Genomic DNA, 17438 nt, shown 5'->3' with positions numbered 1-17438 from the left:
AGGGGACTTTTAGGGCCAAGAAATAATTCTGTAAGATACTGTAGTGGTGGATGCATGACACTACACATTTGTCAAAACCCACAGAGTTGTACAACACCAAGAGTAAACCCTAATGTAAAATATGGACTCTGGTTAATAATAATGTATCAGTATGGGTTCATCAATTGCAAAAAATGCAGCTCAGTAATAAAAGACATTAATAATAGGAGAGATTGTGTGTGTCAGGAGGGGACCTATGAGCATTCTCTGTACTTTCTGCCCAACTTTTCTGCAAACCTGAAACTGCTCTAAAAAGTTAAAGTCTGGTAAAGAAAAAAAATTCCAAAAAAAAAAAAAAAAAACCCAAAACCAAGAACAATTCTAACTGATCTGTTGCAATTATATTTGCTTTTGTTGTTTTTTTTTTTTTTTGAGACAGAGTCTTGCTCTTTCCCCCAGGCTGGAGTGCAGTGGCAGGATCTCGGCTCCACCTCCCAGGTTCACATCATTCTCCCGCCTCAGCCTCCCAAGTAGCTGGGACTACAGGCGCCCGCCACCACACCCGGCTAATTTTTTTTTTTTTTGTATTTTTTAGTAGAGACAGGGTTTCACCATGTTAGCCAAGACGGTCTCGAGTTCCTGACCTCGTGATCTGCCCACCTCGGCCTCCCAAAGTGCTGGGATTACAGGCATGAGCCACCGCGCCCAGCCTGTTTTTTTTTTAAAAAAGAAAGAACCCACACCTCTCCCTTTCTGTTGGTGTGTGTCCTGCAAGTCTGGTTGCTCAACCACACCTTATGAGCCGGATGCATTTTCACACCACGTTTTTTAAATTAAATTGGCTTAAGAGAGACATTTAAAATTCTGTATTATGCTAAGTGAAATAAGCCAGTCACAAAAGGATGAATATTGTATGAAGTACCTAGAGAGTCAAAATCAGAGACAGAAAATAGAATAGTGCTTGCTAGGGCTGGGGAGAGAGGGTAATGGGGAGTCATTGTTCAGTAGGTGTAGAGTTTCAGTTTTGCAAGATGAAAAGTTTTGGGGCCGGGCGCAGTGGATCACGCCTGTAATCCCGGCACTTTGGGAGGCCAAGGCAGGTGGATCACGAGGTCAGGAGATCGAGACCATCCTGGCTAACAGGGTGAAACCCCGTCTCTACTAAAAATACAAAAAATTAGCCGGGCCTGGTGGTGGGTGCCTGTAGTCCCAGCTACTCGGGAGGCTGAGGCAGGAGAATGGCATGAACCCAGGGGGCGGAGCTTGCAGTGAGCCGAGATAGCACCACTGCACTCCAGCCTGGGCGACAGAGCGAGACTCTGTCTCAACATAAAAAAAAAAAGAAAAGTTTTAGAGATGGATGGTAGTGATGGTTGTATAACATTATGAATATGGCTCTTAATATCACTGAACTGTATACTTAAAATGGTTAAGATGGTAAATTTTACATTATGTATATGTTGCCCCAATTAAAAACAAATAAATAAAACAAAAAGTCAGGTTTGCCTTCGGGAATTTGCATTAACAGTGCATAACTACTGATTAAAATCATGCACGAGGGCATCTAATGCAGTGTCTGTACCATCCTATGGGCTTAATATATATTACTCTTCTTTCTACTGAAGCAAATTTAGAAAAATTCAAAATTTCTCTAATTAAAAAAAAAAAATCTATACATCTGCAAAAATTTGCCCTCACCTATTCCTTTTGCTGCAAATAGCCAGGTGGGGGAATAGAGGTGCAGGGCTCTGCCTGCAGACTCTTCCCTGGGGGGTCCAACCTGCAAGTAAATGTAGCTGAGCCTGGGGATTTTGAAGCTAGAGATTATTCTCTCAATCTTTGACAATTAGCAGGGGTGTAATCCCTATGCAAGTTACCCTAATGAAATTAAATAACTGCAGAGCCAAGCCAGAGAAAAAGGGGGTTCCAGGCCCAGCTCCTCCCACTAGGCCTCCTAATATGCGTGCCTATATCCCTAAATAGGGATTATGGAAGGATTCCCCACAGACACACTGTGAGGCTCAAATAAAATCACGGAAGAGCAGGAATGGTACAGAATATGGCTCAGTGCTCGGTTCAGCTCCAGTTAGTATTCTGACTTCAGGGTGCTTTAGTTTCTGGGGGCTAGTTCCTGAACCTCCTTTCAGTTATGTTCATTTTCTCTTCTTGTTGTCCTGATGAAATGCGGGAATAACTGCAATGTCCTTTGGCTAACGGTGAGTATCGCATAAATATTAGCCATTACGGTCTACTTAAAAAGCAAAAAGCATCGGTTCATGTGGCTTGTTGGTTATTGTGGTTCCTTTTCATAACCGAATTAAGCTTCAGCCTCCAGGCCAGGTGCGGTGGCTCACACCTGTAATCCCAGCACTTTGGGAGGCCAAAGTGGGCGGATTACTTGAGGCCAAGAATTCAAGACCAGCCTGGCCAACATGGTGAAATCCCATGTCTACAAAAAATACAAAAATTAACCAGACATGGTGGTGCATGCCTGTAATCCCAGCTACTCGGGAGGCTGAGGCGGGAGAATTACTTGAACCCAGAGGCAGAGGTTGCAGTGAGCCGAGATCATGCCATTGCACTCCAGCCTAGGTGACAGAGCAACACTCTGTCTCAAAAAGAAAAAAATAAATAAACTTCAGCCTTTTCATTTAAGAGTCTCAGAACATGCTTATAATCTAACTTACGCTTTAATGTCCAGTAACTAGTGGATTTAAATTTTAGGAAGAATCCAACTTTACTTTATTCCCTGATCAAAAATAGTATTGAATAGGTACAAGGGGTTAATAAGGAAGCAACACCAAGAATATTGACAAACTGAGCACCAAATAATCTCCATCCATGATTCGTGATGAAGACTGTGGGTGAAATGCCATATGACCACAGTCTATTTTCTAAGTTCCCCAGTGATAGGCCATGACCAGCCAGACACCCATAGAATCAAACTTAGACAGCTGTGTGTCCTTCCTGGGAGAAGGACAAGGAGAGGAAATGCTACGTTGCTCTGCCGGTGAAATCTGGTCATCTTACGGTAATGAAGAAGCCCAGCACAACCTGCCCCCTTTCTAGCTATTTCAATTAGACAAGTCAGCAAGTCACTATAGTTTCCTTATCTATATAGATTTTGGGACAGGTGCGGTGGCTCACGCCTGTTATCCCAGAACTTTGGGGGGCTGAGGCAGGTGGATCATTTGAGGTCAGGAGTTCAAGACCAGCTGGGCCAACATGGAGAAACCCCATCTTTACTAAAAATTCAAAAATTTAGCCAGGTGTGTTGGTGGGTACCTGTAATCCCAGCTACTCAGAAGACTGAGGTGGGAGAATCACTTGAACCCAGGAGGTGGAGGTTGCAGTAAGCCAAGATGGCACCACTGCACGCCAGCCTGTGTGACACAGTGAGACTCCATCTCAATTAAAAAAAAAAAAAAAAAAGGATTCGAGAGGGCCTAGACTGCATAGATTTTAGAGTGTCCTAACTGGCATCTAGCACTATTTTTTTAATTTATTTTTTTATTATTATACCTTAAGTTCCAGGGTACATGTGCACAACGTGCAGGTTTGTTACATATGTATACATGTGCCATGTTGGTGTGCTGCACCCATTAACTCGTCATTTACATTAGGTATATCTCCTAATACTATCCCTCCCCCCTCCCTCCTCCCCCCTCCCCACAATAGGCCCCGGTGTGGGATATTCCCCTTCCTGTGTCCAAGTGATCTCATTGTTCAATTCCCACCTATGAGTGAGAACATGCGGTATTTGGTTTTCTGTTCTTGAGATAATTTGTTGAGAATGATGGTTTCCAGCTGCATTCATGTCTCTACAAAGGACACGAACTCATCCTTTTTTATGGCTGCATAGTATTCCATGGTGTATATGTGCCACAGTTTCTTAATCCAGTCTGTCACTGATGGACACTTGGGTTGATTCCAAGTCTTTGCTATTGTGAATAGTGCTGCAATAAACATACGTGCATCTAGCACTATTTTTGTCAACACTGTAATTTGTTCTCCTCCACACTGACATCAAAGTGAACTTTCTGGAATGTAACCTGCTCTGTTCTTACTTGGTTAAGACTCTTTTTTGTTTGAGACTTGAGTCTCACTCTGTCACCCAGGCTGGAGTCCAGTGGCGTGATCTAGGCTCACTGCAACCTCTGCCTCCTGAGTTCAAGCGATTCTCCTGCCTCAGCCACCTGGGATTACAGGTGCGTGCCACCATGCCCAGCTAATTTTTGTATTTTTAGTGGAGACGGGGTTTTGCCATGTTGGTCAGGCTCGTCTCAAACTCCTGACCTTGTGATCCGCCCGCCTCAGCCTCCCAAAGTGCTGGGATACAGGCCACCGTGCCCAGCTGGTTAAGACTCTTAATAGCGCTCTACTCCTTGCAGGATAAAGCAGGTTCTTGGCTATGATTTACAAGACCCTCCCTGCCCCACTGCTGGCTCTCTTCCCATCTTGCTTGGAAGTTCTAGCTTATGATAGCAACTCTTCATATGCCTTGACCAAGTATTTCTCCTCCTTCTGGGGAACTTACTTTCCAGGCAGCCCACAGCTTCCTCAGGGCCATGCAATCATCCTCAAATGAGGAAGTGGCCCCACCACACTAGACAGGTCGGCCAGAACAACCCCTGGGGTCAGATGTTGCCTTCAGATCACCACTGCCTCAGCAATTCATGCTCTCCTTTGGAGTTGTTAGCTCTACTAGATGAGAGAGAGTGAGAGAGAGAGAGACAGTGAGAGAAAGAGAGAGAGCAAGAAAGAGAGTATGTATGCATAGGTATGCAGGAGTTAGTAAAACTTAAAAAAATGTTATTGCCTTGAGTATAAAGAATATGTAGGCCGGGCATGGTGGCTCATGCCTGTAATCCAGCACTTTGGGAGGCTGAGGTGGGCGGATCACAAGGTCAGGAGATCGAGACCATCCTGGCTAACACGGTGAAACCCCGTCTCTACTAAAAATACAAAAATTAGCCAGGCGTGGTGGCAGGCACTTGTAGTCCCAGCTACTTGGGAGGCTGAGGCAGGAGAATGGCGTGAACCTGGAAGGCAGAGCTTGCAGTGAGCTGAGATTGCACCACTGCACTCCAGCCTGGGCGACAAAGCAAGGGACTCTGTCTCAAAAAAAAAAAAAAAAAAAAAAAAAACCCACAAAAGAATATGTAATGCATGCATGAAGAGCTCATTATAGTAATTCCCCCTTGGCGACCAGTGTTACTCATTGCCTTCTGACCCACTGGCAACTGAGATTGTGACATATGGCCTCATGGAGCACCCAATACTGAAGCAACTGCCCACCCCAGAAGAATGGGATTCATCATTGATAACTCACACTTCATGGTCTTCACTGCCACTTTCTGAGAGGTCCCATCTTCCTGCTTAAGATTTCCTTCCATTACAGACCCAAACTCTCCTGTGAAGTGAAAGAACTCTGTATGGACACTGTGCAAATTCTCCCCTGACCACAGAAATGCTACAGTGCCAGGGCTGCTGGCTTCACGTGGTATGAGAGCATCTCACCCACGGGTAGCCAGGCAGAGCCGGCCCAGGCCACCCGCATCGCAAACCAGGGCGATGCACCGCACTCTAGTCTCCTGCTTGTCATGAGCTTGGGTGGCTTGGGCCTACCTTTGCTCATCACTTTATTAAGCATTATAACCGATCCAAGACACTTAGAAGAGAACATGAAAAATACAATTGAAGTTTCTAAAGCACAAACTCTTAATATCATTATCATTCATCCTAAGAACAACTTAACAAGTTAAATATGTATTTTCGTTTTTGTTCCTAATTAGAAAGATGCCAAGAACAATAAACTTAAGAACTAGAGGAATAATCTTAAAGTACGTAGGAAACTAATCAATGAATTACATGCTTTTCAATGAAGAACGAAAATTAATATTTTTCAAGGACCTGTATGTGCTAGGCATTGAAGAGAATCTTTTCATTTGCCAGATCTGAGTTTCAAAAATCAATAGTCTATCATTTTAAATAATAAAATATAACTATCCATAGTATAACTCAGAGTCCTAAGATGGTATTTTATTTAATAAATACATGTTAAAGAACTATTCTAAACTGCTTACCTTTTTGTCCCACATTTTATTAGAATTACTTTAAACTGCTTACCTTCGCCCAGAATTTTTCCAAGAATTAGAAGATTCCTGTCAATCACAACATCTTCTAGTTTATTTTGTAGTTCCTCGCTGACTCCCAAGCTATGTACTGAAAAAGGAGTAATTTAGTATGTATAAAAATTGTCAGCATGCTTTCTTTCACTTAATAACTAAAATGAAATAAAGTCCTGTATAATAAACATTCCTGCCGGGCGCAGTGGCTCAAGCCTGTAATCCCAGCACTTTGGGAGGCCAAGATGGGCGGATCACGAGGTCAGGAGATCGAGACCATCCTGGCTAACACGGTGAAACCCCGTCTCTACTAAAAAATACAAAAAAACTAGCCGGGCAAGGTGGCGGGCGCCTGTAGTCCCAGGTACTCGGGAGGCTGAGGCAGGAGAATGGCGTAATCCCGGGAGGCGGAGCTTGCAGTGAGCCGAGATCTGGCCACTGCACTCTAGCCTGGGCAACAGAGCGAGACTCCATCTCAAAAAAAAATAAATAAATAAAATAAAATAAATATTCCTTATTTATTTATTTATTTATTTATTTATTTATTGAGCCAGAGTCTAGCTCTGTTGCCCAGGCTGGAGTGCAATGGCACAGTCTTGGCTCACTGCAACCTCTGACTCCTAGGTTCAAGCGATTCTTGTGCCTCAGCCGGCACAAGTATCTGGAACTGCAGGCACGCACCACCACACCCAGCTAATTTATGTATTTTTAGTAGAGACAGGTTTCATAATGTGGGCCAGACTAGTCTCGAACTTCTGACCTCAAGTAATCTGCCCACCTCGCCCTCCCAAAGTGCTGGGATTACAGGCGTGAGTCACCACAGCCAGCCCCTTTTCTCATTTTGTATCTATTATTTCTCTCCCCAAATTGCCAGTAATGAAACTTCATAATTTATTATGATTAAACTAAGTATAATGAATCTTTCAGGGCAAGGTTAATTCTGAAGAATTACAAAAATGAGAACCGTATTTCTCTTTCTGTAGTGTGGTAGCAGCAGCCGGCAATCAGATTCATGTAGGGGTTGTTTGCCTTTGACTTAAAGGGGTAAGGAAGGTAAGTCAATAGGTACTTTCTAGTGAATTGTTTACTATTAATATTATACCCTTAACTACAGTATACAAAAGAACCACACTTCCCCTACCCTCCCATGCCATGGATGGAGTCTCACAAACCACAGAAAACATCTAGAGAACAAGCTCTTATTTTACATACTGTATATGAAACCTCATTAAAACAGCTTAGCTAGGGCTAAAATGAGCACTTTGAGGAATTGGAGAATACGATTTTCTATAATAAAATATGTAATATAGTAAGATATATAATAGATGTGTTGTGTTGGCAACAAGAGAAATTAACCAGAAGGAGACCAGTTCAACAACTCCTGGCAAATGATTCAGTCTGGACCATAGTTAAGGCATCAACAAGCTCTTGAAAGAAAAAAAAAAAATGTGGATAATTAGGACACATTAGTTCTCCGAGAAAAAACTTTATCCAGTGGTTCTCCAATAAAGGAGAGAAAGTGGTCTAAATGACAAATTTTTAAATTTTAAATTAAAAAAAATTGAGGATATCTAAAAGTCAAAACTTACAGACTAGAAACGTAAAGCAACTAATAATGTTCTACACCAAGCAAGTTTCTATTTCATAGCAACCTGTATTCTGTCATTTTCATAGATTTTCTTTACTGGGGGCAAAAATCCAGAAGCATGAATTTGTTAATATTTGCATGTTCTTTCTATACTTTTTCTGAAATTATTCAGGAACACTAGTATCTGTTTAGTTCCACTGTTTAAACCAGAAGCCCCCACTCTCTGATTCAGCAAAGCTCAAACCATAATTACTATAAAGCATGTTGGCACATCATCCTCGGAGTTGGTTGCCAGGAAAACAGGAAATGAGCCTCGAGATTATGTCCGCTAGTTATAAGTTTTCTTTAAATCCCTGACCTCTACCCATCTTCTGTCACCCCAGAAGGTTCCTCTTTTCTGCCACATTTCATGACATTAGGAGTCCTTTTAACCCCAGGTTAAGCTCCTGATTCCAGTAAACTAGCCCGCAGAGCTGTGCATAGCAATATCTATCTACTTGCGGCTTTTAAAGACATTTTGTACATTAAAAATACCCATTCGTCTTCGATACCTTTGGCTTTTGTTAGAAATCTGTCTGTTGTTCTTTCTTTGTTCTCAACTATTTTAACTTTTGCCAAAAAGGGAAATGAAAGCCAACTTACAGGTAAGTTCAATGGCTCGCCGACAGAAGGACTTCTTTGCTATATAATTTACCACTAATTCAGAATCCTCCTCTGTGAATGCATTCCTGGGTGAATGAAAACAAAGATACTTCACTATAAAAACAGGGCTACTGGGGCAGGTGCTGATTCCACAAGGATGCTACAGAGCTTCCCCTTTTCAATGGGCTCTTCTACAACAAAAACTTTCCCCCTAGAAGAAATATGTTTCTTTCCTTTGATTTATTTTAGACTTACTTGGCAATATTGAAACCACTCTAGCTAGGTACCATCAAGAACAGAGAATAACAGACAAGCTCCCAGTGGCCAAAGCTGTAACAATCTGAGCAAGAAACTAAAGTAATACTAGACTATGAGTATAAAATGAATATCAATGAGTTCATACTTATGAAAATATGATTGAATGAATGAATGGAACAAAACACACCAATATCCTGTGGTGAAGGATTCCAAATATTTTATGTAGCTAGTAAGGGGTGGAGGGAGTTAAATCCTTACGCTGTGAGTATGGGCTTGCATAGGGACTTGCTTCCAAAGAACAGTAGGGAAAGGGAGAAAAAATAACTTCATGGTAGAGAAACCCAGCAAATACTACTTCTGCTAGGTGATCAATGTCAACATCAGCAATGAAAAATCATGTTAATATGCACCCTTGATAAGAAGTGATGACAATGGCACTTTAATTCTGTGGCTCTTCCTCTCAATCACCCATAACCCCTGCTCATTATCAGCAAAACATTGAACAAATTGCAACAGAGGGGCATCCTATAAAACCCCCAACTAACACTTCTGAAAACTGGCAAGATCATCAAAGACAAGAAAGGTCTAAGAAACAGCCACAGCCAAGAGGAGCCTAAGGAGATGTGACGACTGACTGTAAAATGTGGCGTCCTGGATGGGATCCCAGAACAGAAAAGGGACATTAGGTGAAAATTAAGGAAATCTCAAAGTAGAGATGTTAGCTAATGACAATGTATCAATATTGGCTCATTAACTGTAACAAATGTATTATACTAATTGTCAGGACCCTGAGCCCAAGCTAAGCCATCATTTCCTCTGTGACCTGCACGTATACATCCAGATGGCCTGAAGCAACCGAAGATCCACAAAAGAAGTGAAAATAGTCAGTTCCTGCCTTAACTGATGACATTCCACCGTTGTGATTTGTTCCTGCTCCACCCTAATTGATCAATTGACTTTGTGACAATACACCCTCCCCTCCCTTGCAATAAGGTACTTTGTGATATTCCCCCCGTCCTTGTGAATGTACTTTGTACGATACACCCTCTCCACCCTTGAGAAGGTACTTTGTAATATTCTCCCCACTCTTGAGAATGTACTCTGCAAGATCCACCCCCTGCCCGCAAAAAATTGGTCCTAACTCCACTGCCTATCCCAAACCTATAAGAACTAACAATAATTCCACCACCCTTTGCTGACTCCTTTTTCGGACTCAGCCCGCCTGCACCCAGGTGATTAAAAAGCTTTATTGTGGCCAGGCACGGTGGCTCACGCCTGTAATCCCAGCACTTTGGGAGGCCAAGGCGGACAGATCACGAGGTCAGGAGATCGAGACCATCCTGGTTAACATGGTGAAACCCCGTCTCTACTAAAAATACAAAAAATTAGCCGGGCGTGATGGCAGGCGCCTGTAGTCCCAGGTACTCGGGAGGCTGAGGCAGGAGAATGGCGTGTACCTGGGAGGCGGAGCTTGCAGTGAGCCGAGATAGTGCCACTGCACTCCAGCCTGGGTGATAGAGCAAGACCCCATCCCAAAAAAAAAAAAAAAAAAAGCTTTATTGCTCACACAAAGCCTGTTGATGGTCTCTTCACACAGACACGTGTGACACTAATAATGTAAGCTGTTAATAATAGAGGAAACTAGGTATGGAGCATATGAGAAGTCTCTGTACTATCTTCTCAATGTTTCTGTAAAATTAAAACTGTTCTAAAAATAAGGCTGGGCTGGCCGGGCGCGGTGGCTCAAGCCTGTAATCCCAGCACTTTGGGAGGCCGAGACGGGCGGATCACTAGGTCAGGAGATCGAGACCATCCTGGCGAACACGGTGAAACCCCGTCTCTACTAAAAAATACAAAAAACTAGCCGGGCGAGGTGGCGGGCGCCTGTAGTCCTAGCTACTCGGGAGGCTGAGGCAGGAGAATGGCGTAAATCCAGGAGGCGGAGCTTGCAGTGAGCTGAGATCCGGCCACTGCACTCCAGCCCGGGCGACAGAGCCAGACTCCGTCTCAAAAAAAAAAAAAAAATAAGGCTGGGCATGGTGATTCATGCCTGCAATCCCAGCACTTTGGGAGGCTGAGGCAGGAGGATCACTTGAGCCCAGGAGTTCAAGACCAGCCTGGGCAACAAGGTGAGATGCCTCATATCTACAAAAAGTAAGAAAATTAGCCAGAAATGGTAGTGTGCGACTGCGGTCCCAGCTAATCGGGAGGCTGAGATGGGAGGATCACTTGGGTTCCGGAGGATGAGGCTGCAGTGAGCTATGACTGCACCACTGCACTCTAGCCCGGACGACAGAGCAAGATGCTGTCTCAAAAAAAGAATTAATTTTAAAAATAAAAAATGAAGCCTATTTTAATAATCCATTTAGTCACTGTTTTAGACTAATTGGTGGGAAAGTATTATGAATTAGAAAGTCCAGATTACAGATTTAATCTCAATTTACCTTAGGTACATAGGTTATTTCAAAGAGATACACAATTAAAAAAAATACTGATGTACAAAAAGCAAAGCACTTGGAAAGATGTACGCCAAAATAGCAACCAAGACCAACTATGGGCCTGAGATGGGTCTCACTTTCTCCTTTTGACTATTCTATGTAATCTGATTTTTTAAAAATATAATGTTATTTTTATAAGTAAAAATAAAAGTATTTTCACTTAAAAATGAGCTGGAAAGCGGTTTTACAAAAGGAACAAATGAATAGATCTTGTAGTAAGGATCCATGGGAACTGACTTTGGCAGAGATAAAAATAACCTGTTACAAGTCTTTGTTTTAAGCTTCTGCTGAGCTTAAGGGTTCCTGGAAATAGTTTTATTTTTAAATATTTGAAATAGTATTGTAATCTTGTTAATATATTTGCTGTGCTCAGCAGCCCCACTTTTTGGTAATGTGACATGTGCTGCTCTTTCTGGCTGGAATGCTCTTCTTCTCTCTCATCTAATGAATACCTGCTCTTTCTTTAGATCTTAGCTCTGGTGTCAGCCACTTCTGCACGAAGGCCTTCCCTGACTTTCTTCATGCAGCCAAATTTTTCTGACACATTCTTACCCCTTTACATAGAATTTATTACAGTTGCCATTGTTAATCTATTCTGTGACGGCTTGACTACTGCCTGACTCCCCATGAACTGTGAACCCCAGGAGGGCAGGATTTTGTTCACCACTGTATTCCAGGCAACTGCAGTGCCCAGTGCCTAGCAGGCCTTTAATACATATTAATGGGCTACTCTTGCAGCTTCTGCAGAGGTTCTCCGTACTTGTTTTATGATGAGCCCACATGTCACACCAAGATCCTGGGATGTATTTTAGTCAATTATATGTTCAAGATTTAGATCAGATTTTGTCCACTTCTTTAAAATAGTCATTCTTAGAATTCACATACTAAGATATAACAATTGTAAGAATAGGCTTGTAAAGACTAAAGTAACTGACCCCTAAGACTGGGATGAACACAAATAAACGGCAGCCTGGCTGCCAATCTTAAGCCCTTCCCACGCCTATGGCAAGTCTTGGAGCGAGTGGGATGTTCTAGTAGCATTCTGAAGGTGGAGCAATGAAAGAGGGAGGCTCAGCCCCCTCCAAAGTATAGCCATACACTCCTCACTCAATCTGTCCCACTCCAACCTGCCAACAACCCTTCTGGGTTCAAGCAATTCCTGTGCCTCAACCTCTCAAGTAGCTGGGATTACAGGCATGTGTCATCATGCCCAGCCAATTTTTGCATTTTCTGTAGAGACAACGTTTTGCCCTGTTGGCCAGGCTGGTCTCAAACTCCTGACCTCAAGTGATCCGCCTGCCTTGACCTCCCAAAGTGCTGGGATTACAGGTGTGAGCCACCGCCCTCGGCCTATTTTTAAGGCTTCTAATAAAAGTCCTCACTTAACAGCAACCCAGTTTGAGTAGCAAAGGCCTACTGATACTCTTCTCTGTAAAGGAACCCTTTTCAGGGCTGGCTTTTGCTGGCAGCTGCTTCTGTAAGCCATGGCCTAAGTCAGGAAGCTGCCTGAGCCCAGGATATGCGTAAGGTAGGGCAGCCACCTGGGAGCAATGTGAGCAGCTGGCCCAACAGGAAAGGCATAATCACTTGGTATAACAACCTGGTCAATAGCAGTGAGCAAACATTTTTAGCTGGGAGACTTACCCAAACTTTGTCTCCTGAACTCTTTTTCTGACGGCCAAGGAGATGTATAAAACTAACCCAATCAAAATAAATCCACAAAAGCAGCCAAAGATGATGAGCACAGGATCTGCGTTGCCAGGCGCTGGAGTTGAAGAGGGGGCATGATCTACCCAACCTGGTAAAATACCAATAGACCAATCACGGGTTTGAAATATATGAGAAACATTGACTTGTAACAGGGAAGAACAAATAGTCAAAGCTTTCAGAACTCAGTTAAATCTTTTGTAATCTACAAATACAGGCAGGCCTCCCTTTGCGTAAGCTGACACCATGCAAAGAGATCTTAATAACTGATGGGAAAGTAGCTTGATTTACTCATTCCACAACGTATATATAGATAAAAATGTCACGTTGTACTCCAGAGGTATATATAATTTTTCAATTGTTAATTAAAAATAGTAATTTAAAAATCAATGAGAAAACTCACGTCAGTTATACATGTACAAGAAAATTTTAAAAATTACAACTAATATTTACTTGCACTGTAGTTTAAAAATGTGAGAAACATGAAAAATTAAAGTGTAATTTCTTTGTAAAAAACGATCGAGAGTAGGTTGAATAGTTTGCCTTCTAGTCATGTAACTTATGATACAGAAAAAACATAGTTTCTCTGTTTTGGAGAACTGTCACATTCCTAAGTTTGGACCCGCGGCTAATACTTTATCTTTTATTCTTTCAAGGTTGTAAAATATCTCTCAGTATTCCTTCAATGTTGTTTTTTGACGGTGTCGCTTTCTCTGGGACATTTTCAACATTTTTGTCACAATCTCTTCATGTATTTGCATAAGTTCACCTTCACTAAGGACCGCTGGTTCACATCTAACGTTTATCAGCGGGGGCATAACAACTTTCCATAGTCTTACATTCAATTCAAATTTTACGTTGAACACTATCACTTTGCATTTCTTTGCTGTGCTTTTACCTTTGTTCACCAACTCCCTCTTTCAATTACCCATTTTTGTAAATTGGCATGTGGGTTTGTCCCTGGGAGACAAGGAGGCAACACCGCCACATGTCTCCGCTAGGTGGGCACAAAAAGAATGACAAAGGCGCAGTGACCAATCACAACAGACTTTGAAAGAAATGACGCCATTGGTCCTGAGAGTGATGTGCATCTGTTATTTCTACAGTGATTGGTGGCCTGAAGAGCCAGCCGCCCGAGTTTATGCTTTCTGCCATTATAGTTAATATAGAATGGTGACTAAAATTTGAACTATATTGTTGGGGCATGGCTGTTTTTTAACTGTGGTAATTGAAATTTGTGCATACTGGAGCCAGGCAAGGTAAGGAATGCCTGCATAGCCAACATGGCTTCACCATGTTGGCCAGGTTGGTCTGGGACTCCTGACCTCAAGGGATCCGCCCGCCGCAGCCTCCCAAAGTGCTGGGATTATAGGCATAAGCCACCGCGCCCAGCCTAAACTCCGATTTTTTAAAGCTGTCCCTTTAGAATCAGAATTTCATTGTCTTTGTTCTTGTTTTGTTTTGTTTCGTTTTGGAGATGGGGTCTCACTCTGTCACCCAGGCAGAAATACAATGGCGTGATCTTGGCTCACTGCAACCTCCACCTGCCGGGCTCAAGCAATCCTCCCAAGTAGCTGGGACCACAGGCGCATGCCACCACACCCTGCTAATTTTTGTTGTTGTTGTTGTTATTGTTTTTGATAGAGATGGGGTTTCACCATGTTGGCTAGGCTGGTCTTGAACTCCTGAGTTCAAGTGATCTGCCTGCCTTGGCCTCCCAAAGTGTTGGAATTACAGGCGTGAGTCACCATGTCCAGGCAGAATCTCAGTGTCTTTGAATTTCTACCAGGTAGACACATCTTGCCTCCCCATCACCAGTTACTAGTGTTTCCCAGGAACTGTGCCTATGGGCTGCAGGAACGTAATATGGTTCCATTTCAGCACCAAAAGGGAGAGCAAGTTTGAGGGTCCCTGGTAACAGACAGGTGGGAACTCAGTCATCTGCTCACAAGTTCTGTCTGCTATTGGGTACAAAGGTCATTTTTGGCAAAAACTTAATGTATAAGCACACTGATCTAGATGCCTATGCATGGACTTGATGACAGTCATTTAACATTAAACAACCTAGGGAAGGTGAGAGTCAAACAAAGTGGCTCCATTGGGTTATGGAGTGAGCACAGCACTTGGTTCACTTGGGGTACCACGGTGGCACCGTGCCAAAGGACATTCCAGCAACATGCAAAAGCCAACACGTATGGCTGGGCATTTAGCTCAGTGGGCCCAGGACAGTCTGAGGATGGCTTCCATAGGAAATATTTCATATTCTGTGCAGACAAAGCACAAGGCATGTTACCCAAGGCTTGAATGGGTAAAAACATGGCAAAGCAGTACTGTTTGAAACACAGCAAAACAAGCACCAGCAAATAAATTGTCCCAATTATAGACAGCTAAGGATTAGCTATATCATTTATCTAAAATTCAGTCATGTACAGTATATATCATTGCAACTAAGTTCAGTAAGTAAAGCCAAAGTTGGCATCTGAAAAGACTGATCTCCCAAGTAAGTTATTACCATTAATAGTAACTACAGGAGGGACCTATGGGTATCAGCAGTTCTATAAAGCATGTTATCATATCCTATCTTTATCAGTGGAAAAAGTATTTTTGATTCTTATTTTTCCTTTTTTTTTTTTTTGAGACAGGGTCTCGCTCTCTTACCTAGCTAGAGTACAGTGGTGTGATCATAGCTCACTGAAACCTCTGCCTCCTGGGTTCAAGCAATCCTCCCATCTCAGCCTCCCAAGTAGCTGGGACAACAGGCATGATCCACCATGCCCAGCAAATTTTAAAAATACGTATTTTTTTGTAGAGACAGGGTCTCACTATGCTGTCCATTGCCCAGGTTGGTCTCCAACTCCTCCTGCTTTTGACTCCTGAAGTGTTGAGATAAGCCCAGCCTTATTTTTCATTCTTTAATCAGCCATCCATCCCCCAGGTTACTTTCTGGCAATCTGTGTACTGCCTGGACCATCACACCCTATCAGCCCTTACTGGGTATAGCTCTCACCGTGCGCAGGGATAAATATTTTCACGGGGTCACTGAAGGGCCCGACTCCCCCTTTTGTGACGGCTGCAATCCTCACTGTGCACGTAGCATTGTGGACTTGAACAGAGATCTGAGCTCGGCTGTTATTCTGGCCAACTTCCTCCAAGAGCTCTTTCTGGGGACAGAGAGGAAAAGAGGAAATGAAAACACTGACGGCCAGGCAAACTGCAGGCATGTCTATAGTTCCTTCTGAGGGAAGCCGTCCTGCCCACGTCTGGGGCCAGAAGCCACACTTTCACAGCATTCCTTCCTCACTCAGGCCATGGCCAATGGAACCAAAAGGCGAGTAGGGACAGGATGCAACCTCAAGTTTTGGGGGGTGTTGGCAAGCTAGGGCTATGAGGGCATGGCACTTACAGTGGTCCTAAAGAAGCTTCTGGAAGAGAGGGAGCACGTAGTAGATGCACCCAGATGGCAGACAAGACTGACTCCTTGAGCCCTCGATCCTCAGAACCACCCACAGCACAATACACCAGTCACATTGTCCCTTGACACTGTCCACCTGCCACCTGCCCTTGAACCAGCATGAGTGGCCTCCTGTTCTTTGAAATTATAAGCAGTTTGACTAAAATCTACCTGGAAGAGGGCACTGACACTTTTTTTTTCTTTCAGTGTGACAAATGTACAACTTGCTCAATTTTCAAAACTCTGGTTTTACTTTTATTTGTATGTTACTTAAAAGTCAATGTCATTCAAACAAAGGGAAAAAAATAACCAGAACTAAGGGTTTATACGACACCTTCCTCCCCTTTTCCAAACCTCTATAATCATAATGTTCTCTGGTGTAGGAAACTAATGTTGCATTTGGGCTGGCTTTTCAAATGGAAATTGTAGGGGTTGTGAAAGCTGAAACAAAGTTCTAGGAACATGTCTTTATCTCTGAATTTTGGAAATTTGATTTCAGAGACAGAAAGAAGTCTCAGGTCATGTAGGTGACAGATGTCACAGGTCATCAATGAACAGCAAAGGCAGTTCTATTGGTAACTGTATTCCCTGGTCACTCACTCTCAAGCCAGTCATTTTGCTAGTGATGGTGAAGGATAGAACCATCTCAATCCTTAAGGAGAGAGCAGTCCATCATTCATGACCAAGGGGGCACCCGGGTTGGCCATCCAGAGACTGTTTCCAAATCTAAATAGGCAGTGGACATCAGGACCCAGAAATGTCCCCTGCAGAAAAAAAACAAGCTGTTTTTTCTGCTCCCGCACCACAATAGTCAACACAGAAGGCTTCTGTGACCTCTGGTCACCAAGAAGTGTATGAAAATTTTTCCCTACAAACAACCAGTCAGTTCCACAGCAGACACCAGCTGGGCATTCTCCAACCCAGTTCAATTCTAATGCTATCACCTGGAGATAGTGTCAGATCCCACAGGGTGAGGGCTCAGCCGCCAAGAGCCCCCCCAATTTCAGATGCAAATCACAAGCCCCAGGTAGTTTGACCTGTACTTCTGACCAGCTGGCTATAAATCAGGGACTCCATGACCCCCTCCTTGAGTTTGTTTAATTTGCTAGAGTGCTCACTCTAGGAAAAGACATTCACTGGTTTATTATTTTTTTCTTTTTTTCTTTTTGAGATGGAGTCTTGCTCTG

General features: G+C 43.1%; 1 protein-coding gene across 2 annotated transcripts in view; it reads right to left on the bottom strand.

The window, feature by feature from the left end:
• Positions 1-17438, bottom strand: part of MERTK (MER proto-oncogene, tyrosine kinase) — a 133182-nt gene that overhangs the window by 25207 nt on the left and 90537 nt on the right. For both annotated transcript variants that reach the window (XM_005575263.4, XM_074011257.1), the window contains 5 exons: positions 15808-15961; positions 12738-12891; positions 8338-8423; positions 6109-6204; positions 5312-5392 (listed from right to left, as the gene is read on the bottom strand). In XM_005575263.4, coding sequence (XP_005575320.3) covers positions 5312-5392; positions 6109-6204; positions 8338-8423; positions 12738-12891; positions 15808-15961 — 571 coding nt within the window. The remainder of the gene's footprint in view (positions 1-5311; positions 5393-6108; positions 6205-8337; positions 8424-12737; positions 12892-15807; positions 15962-17438) is intronic.

This window comes from Macaca fascicularis, chromosome 13, assembly GCF_037993035.2.
Source record: "Macaca fascicularis isolate 582-1 chromosome 13, T2T-MFA8v1.1".
NCBI lineage: Eukaryota > Metazoa > Chordata > Mammalia > Primates > Cercopithecidae > Macaca > Macaca fascicularis.
Note: the sequence above shows the minus strand (reverse complement) of the source record. Positions and strands in the feature narration are given on the sequence as shown.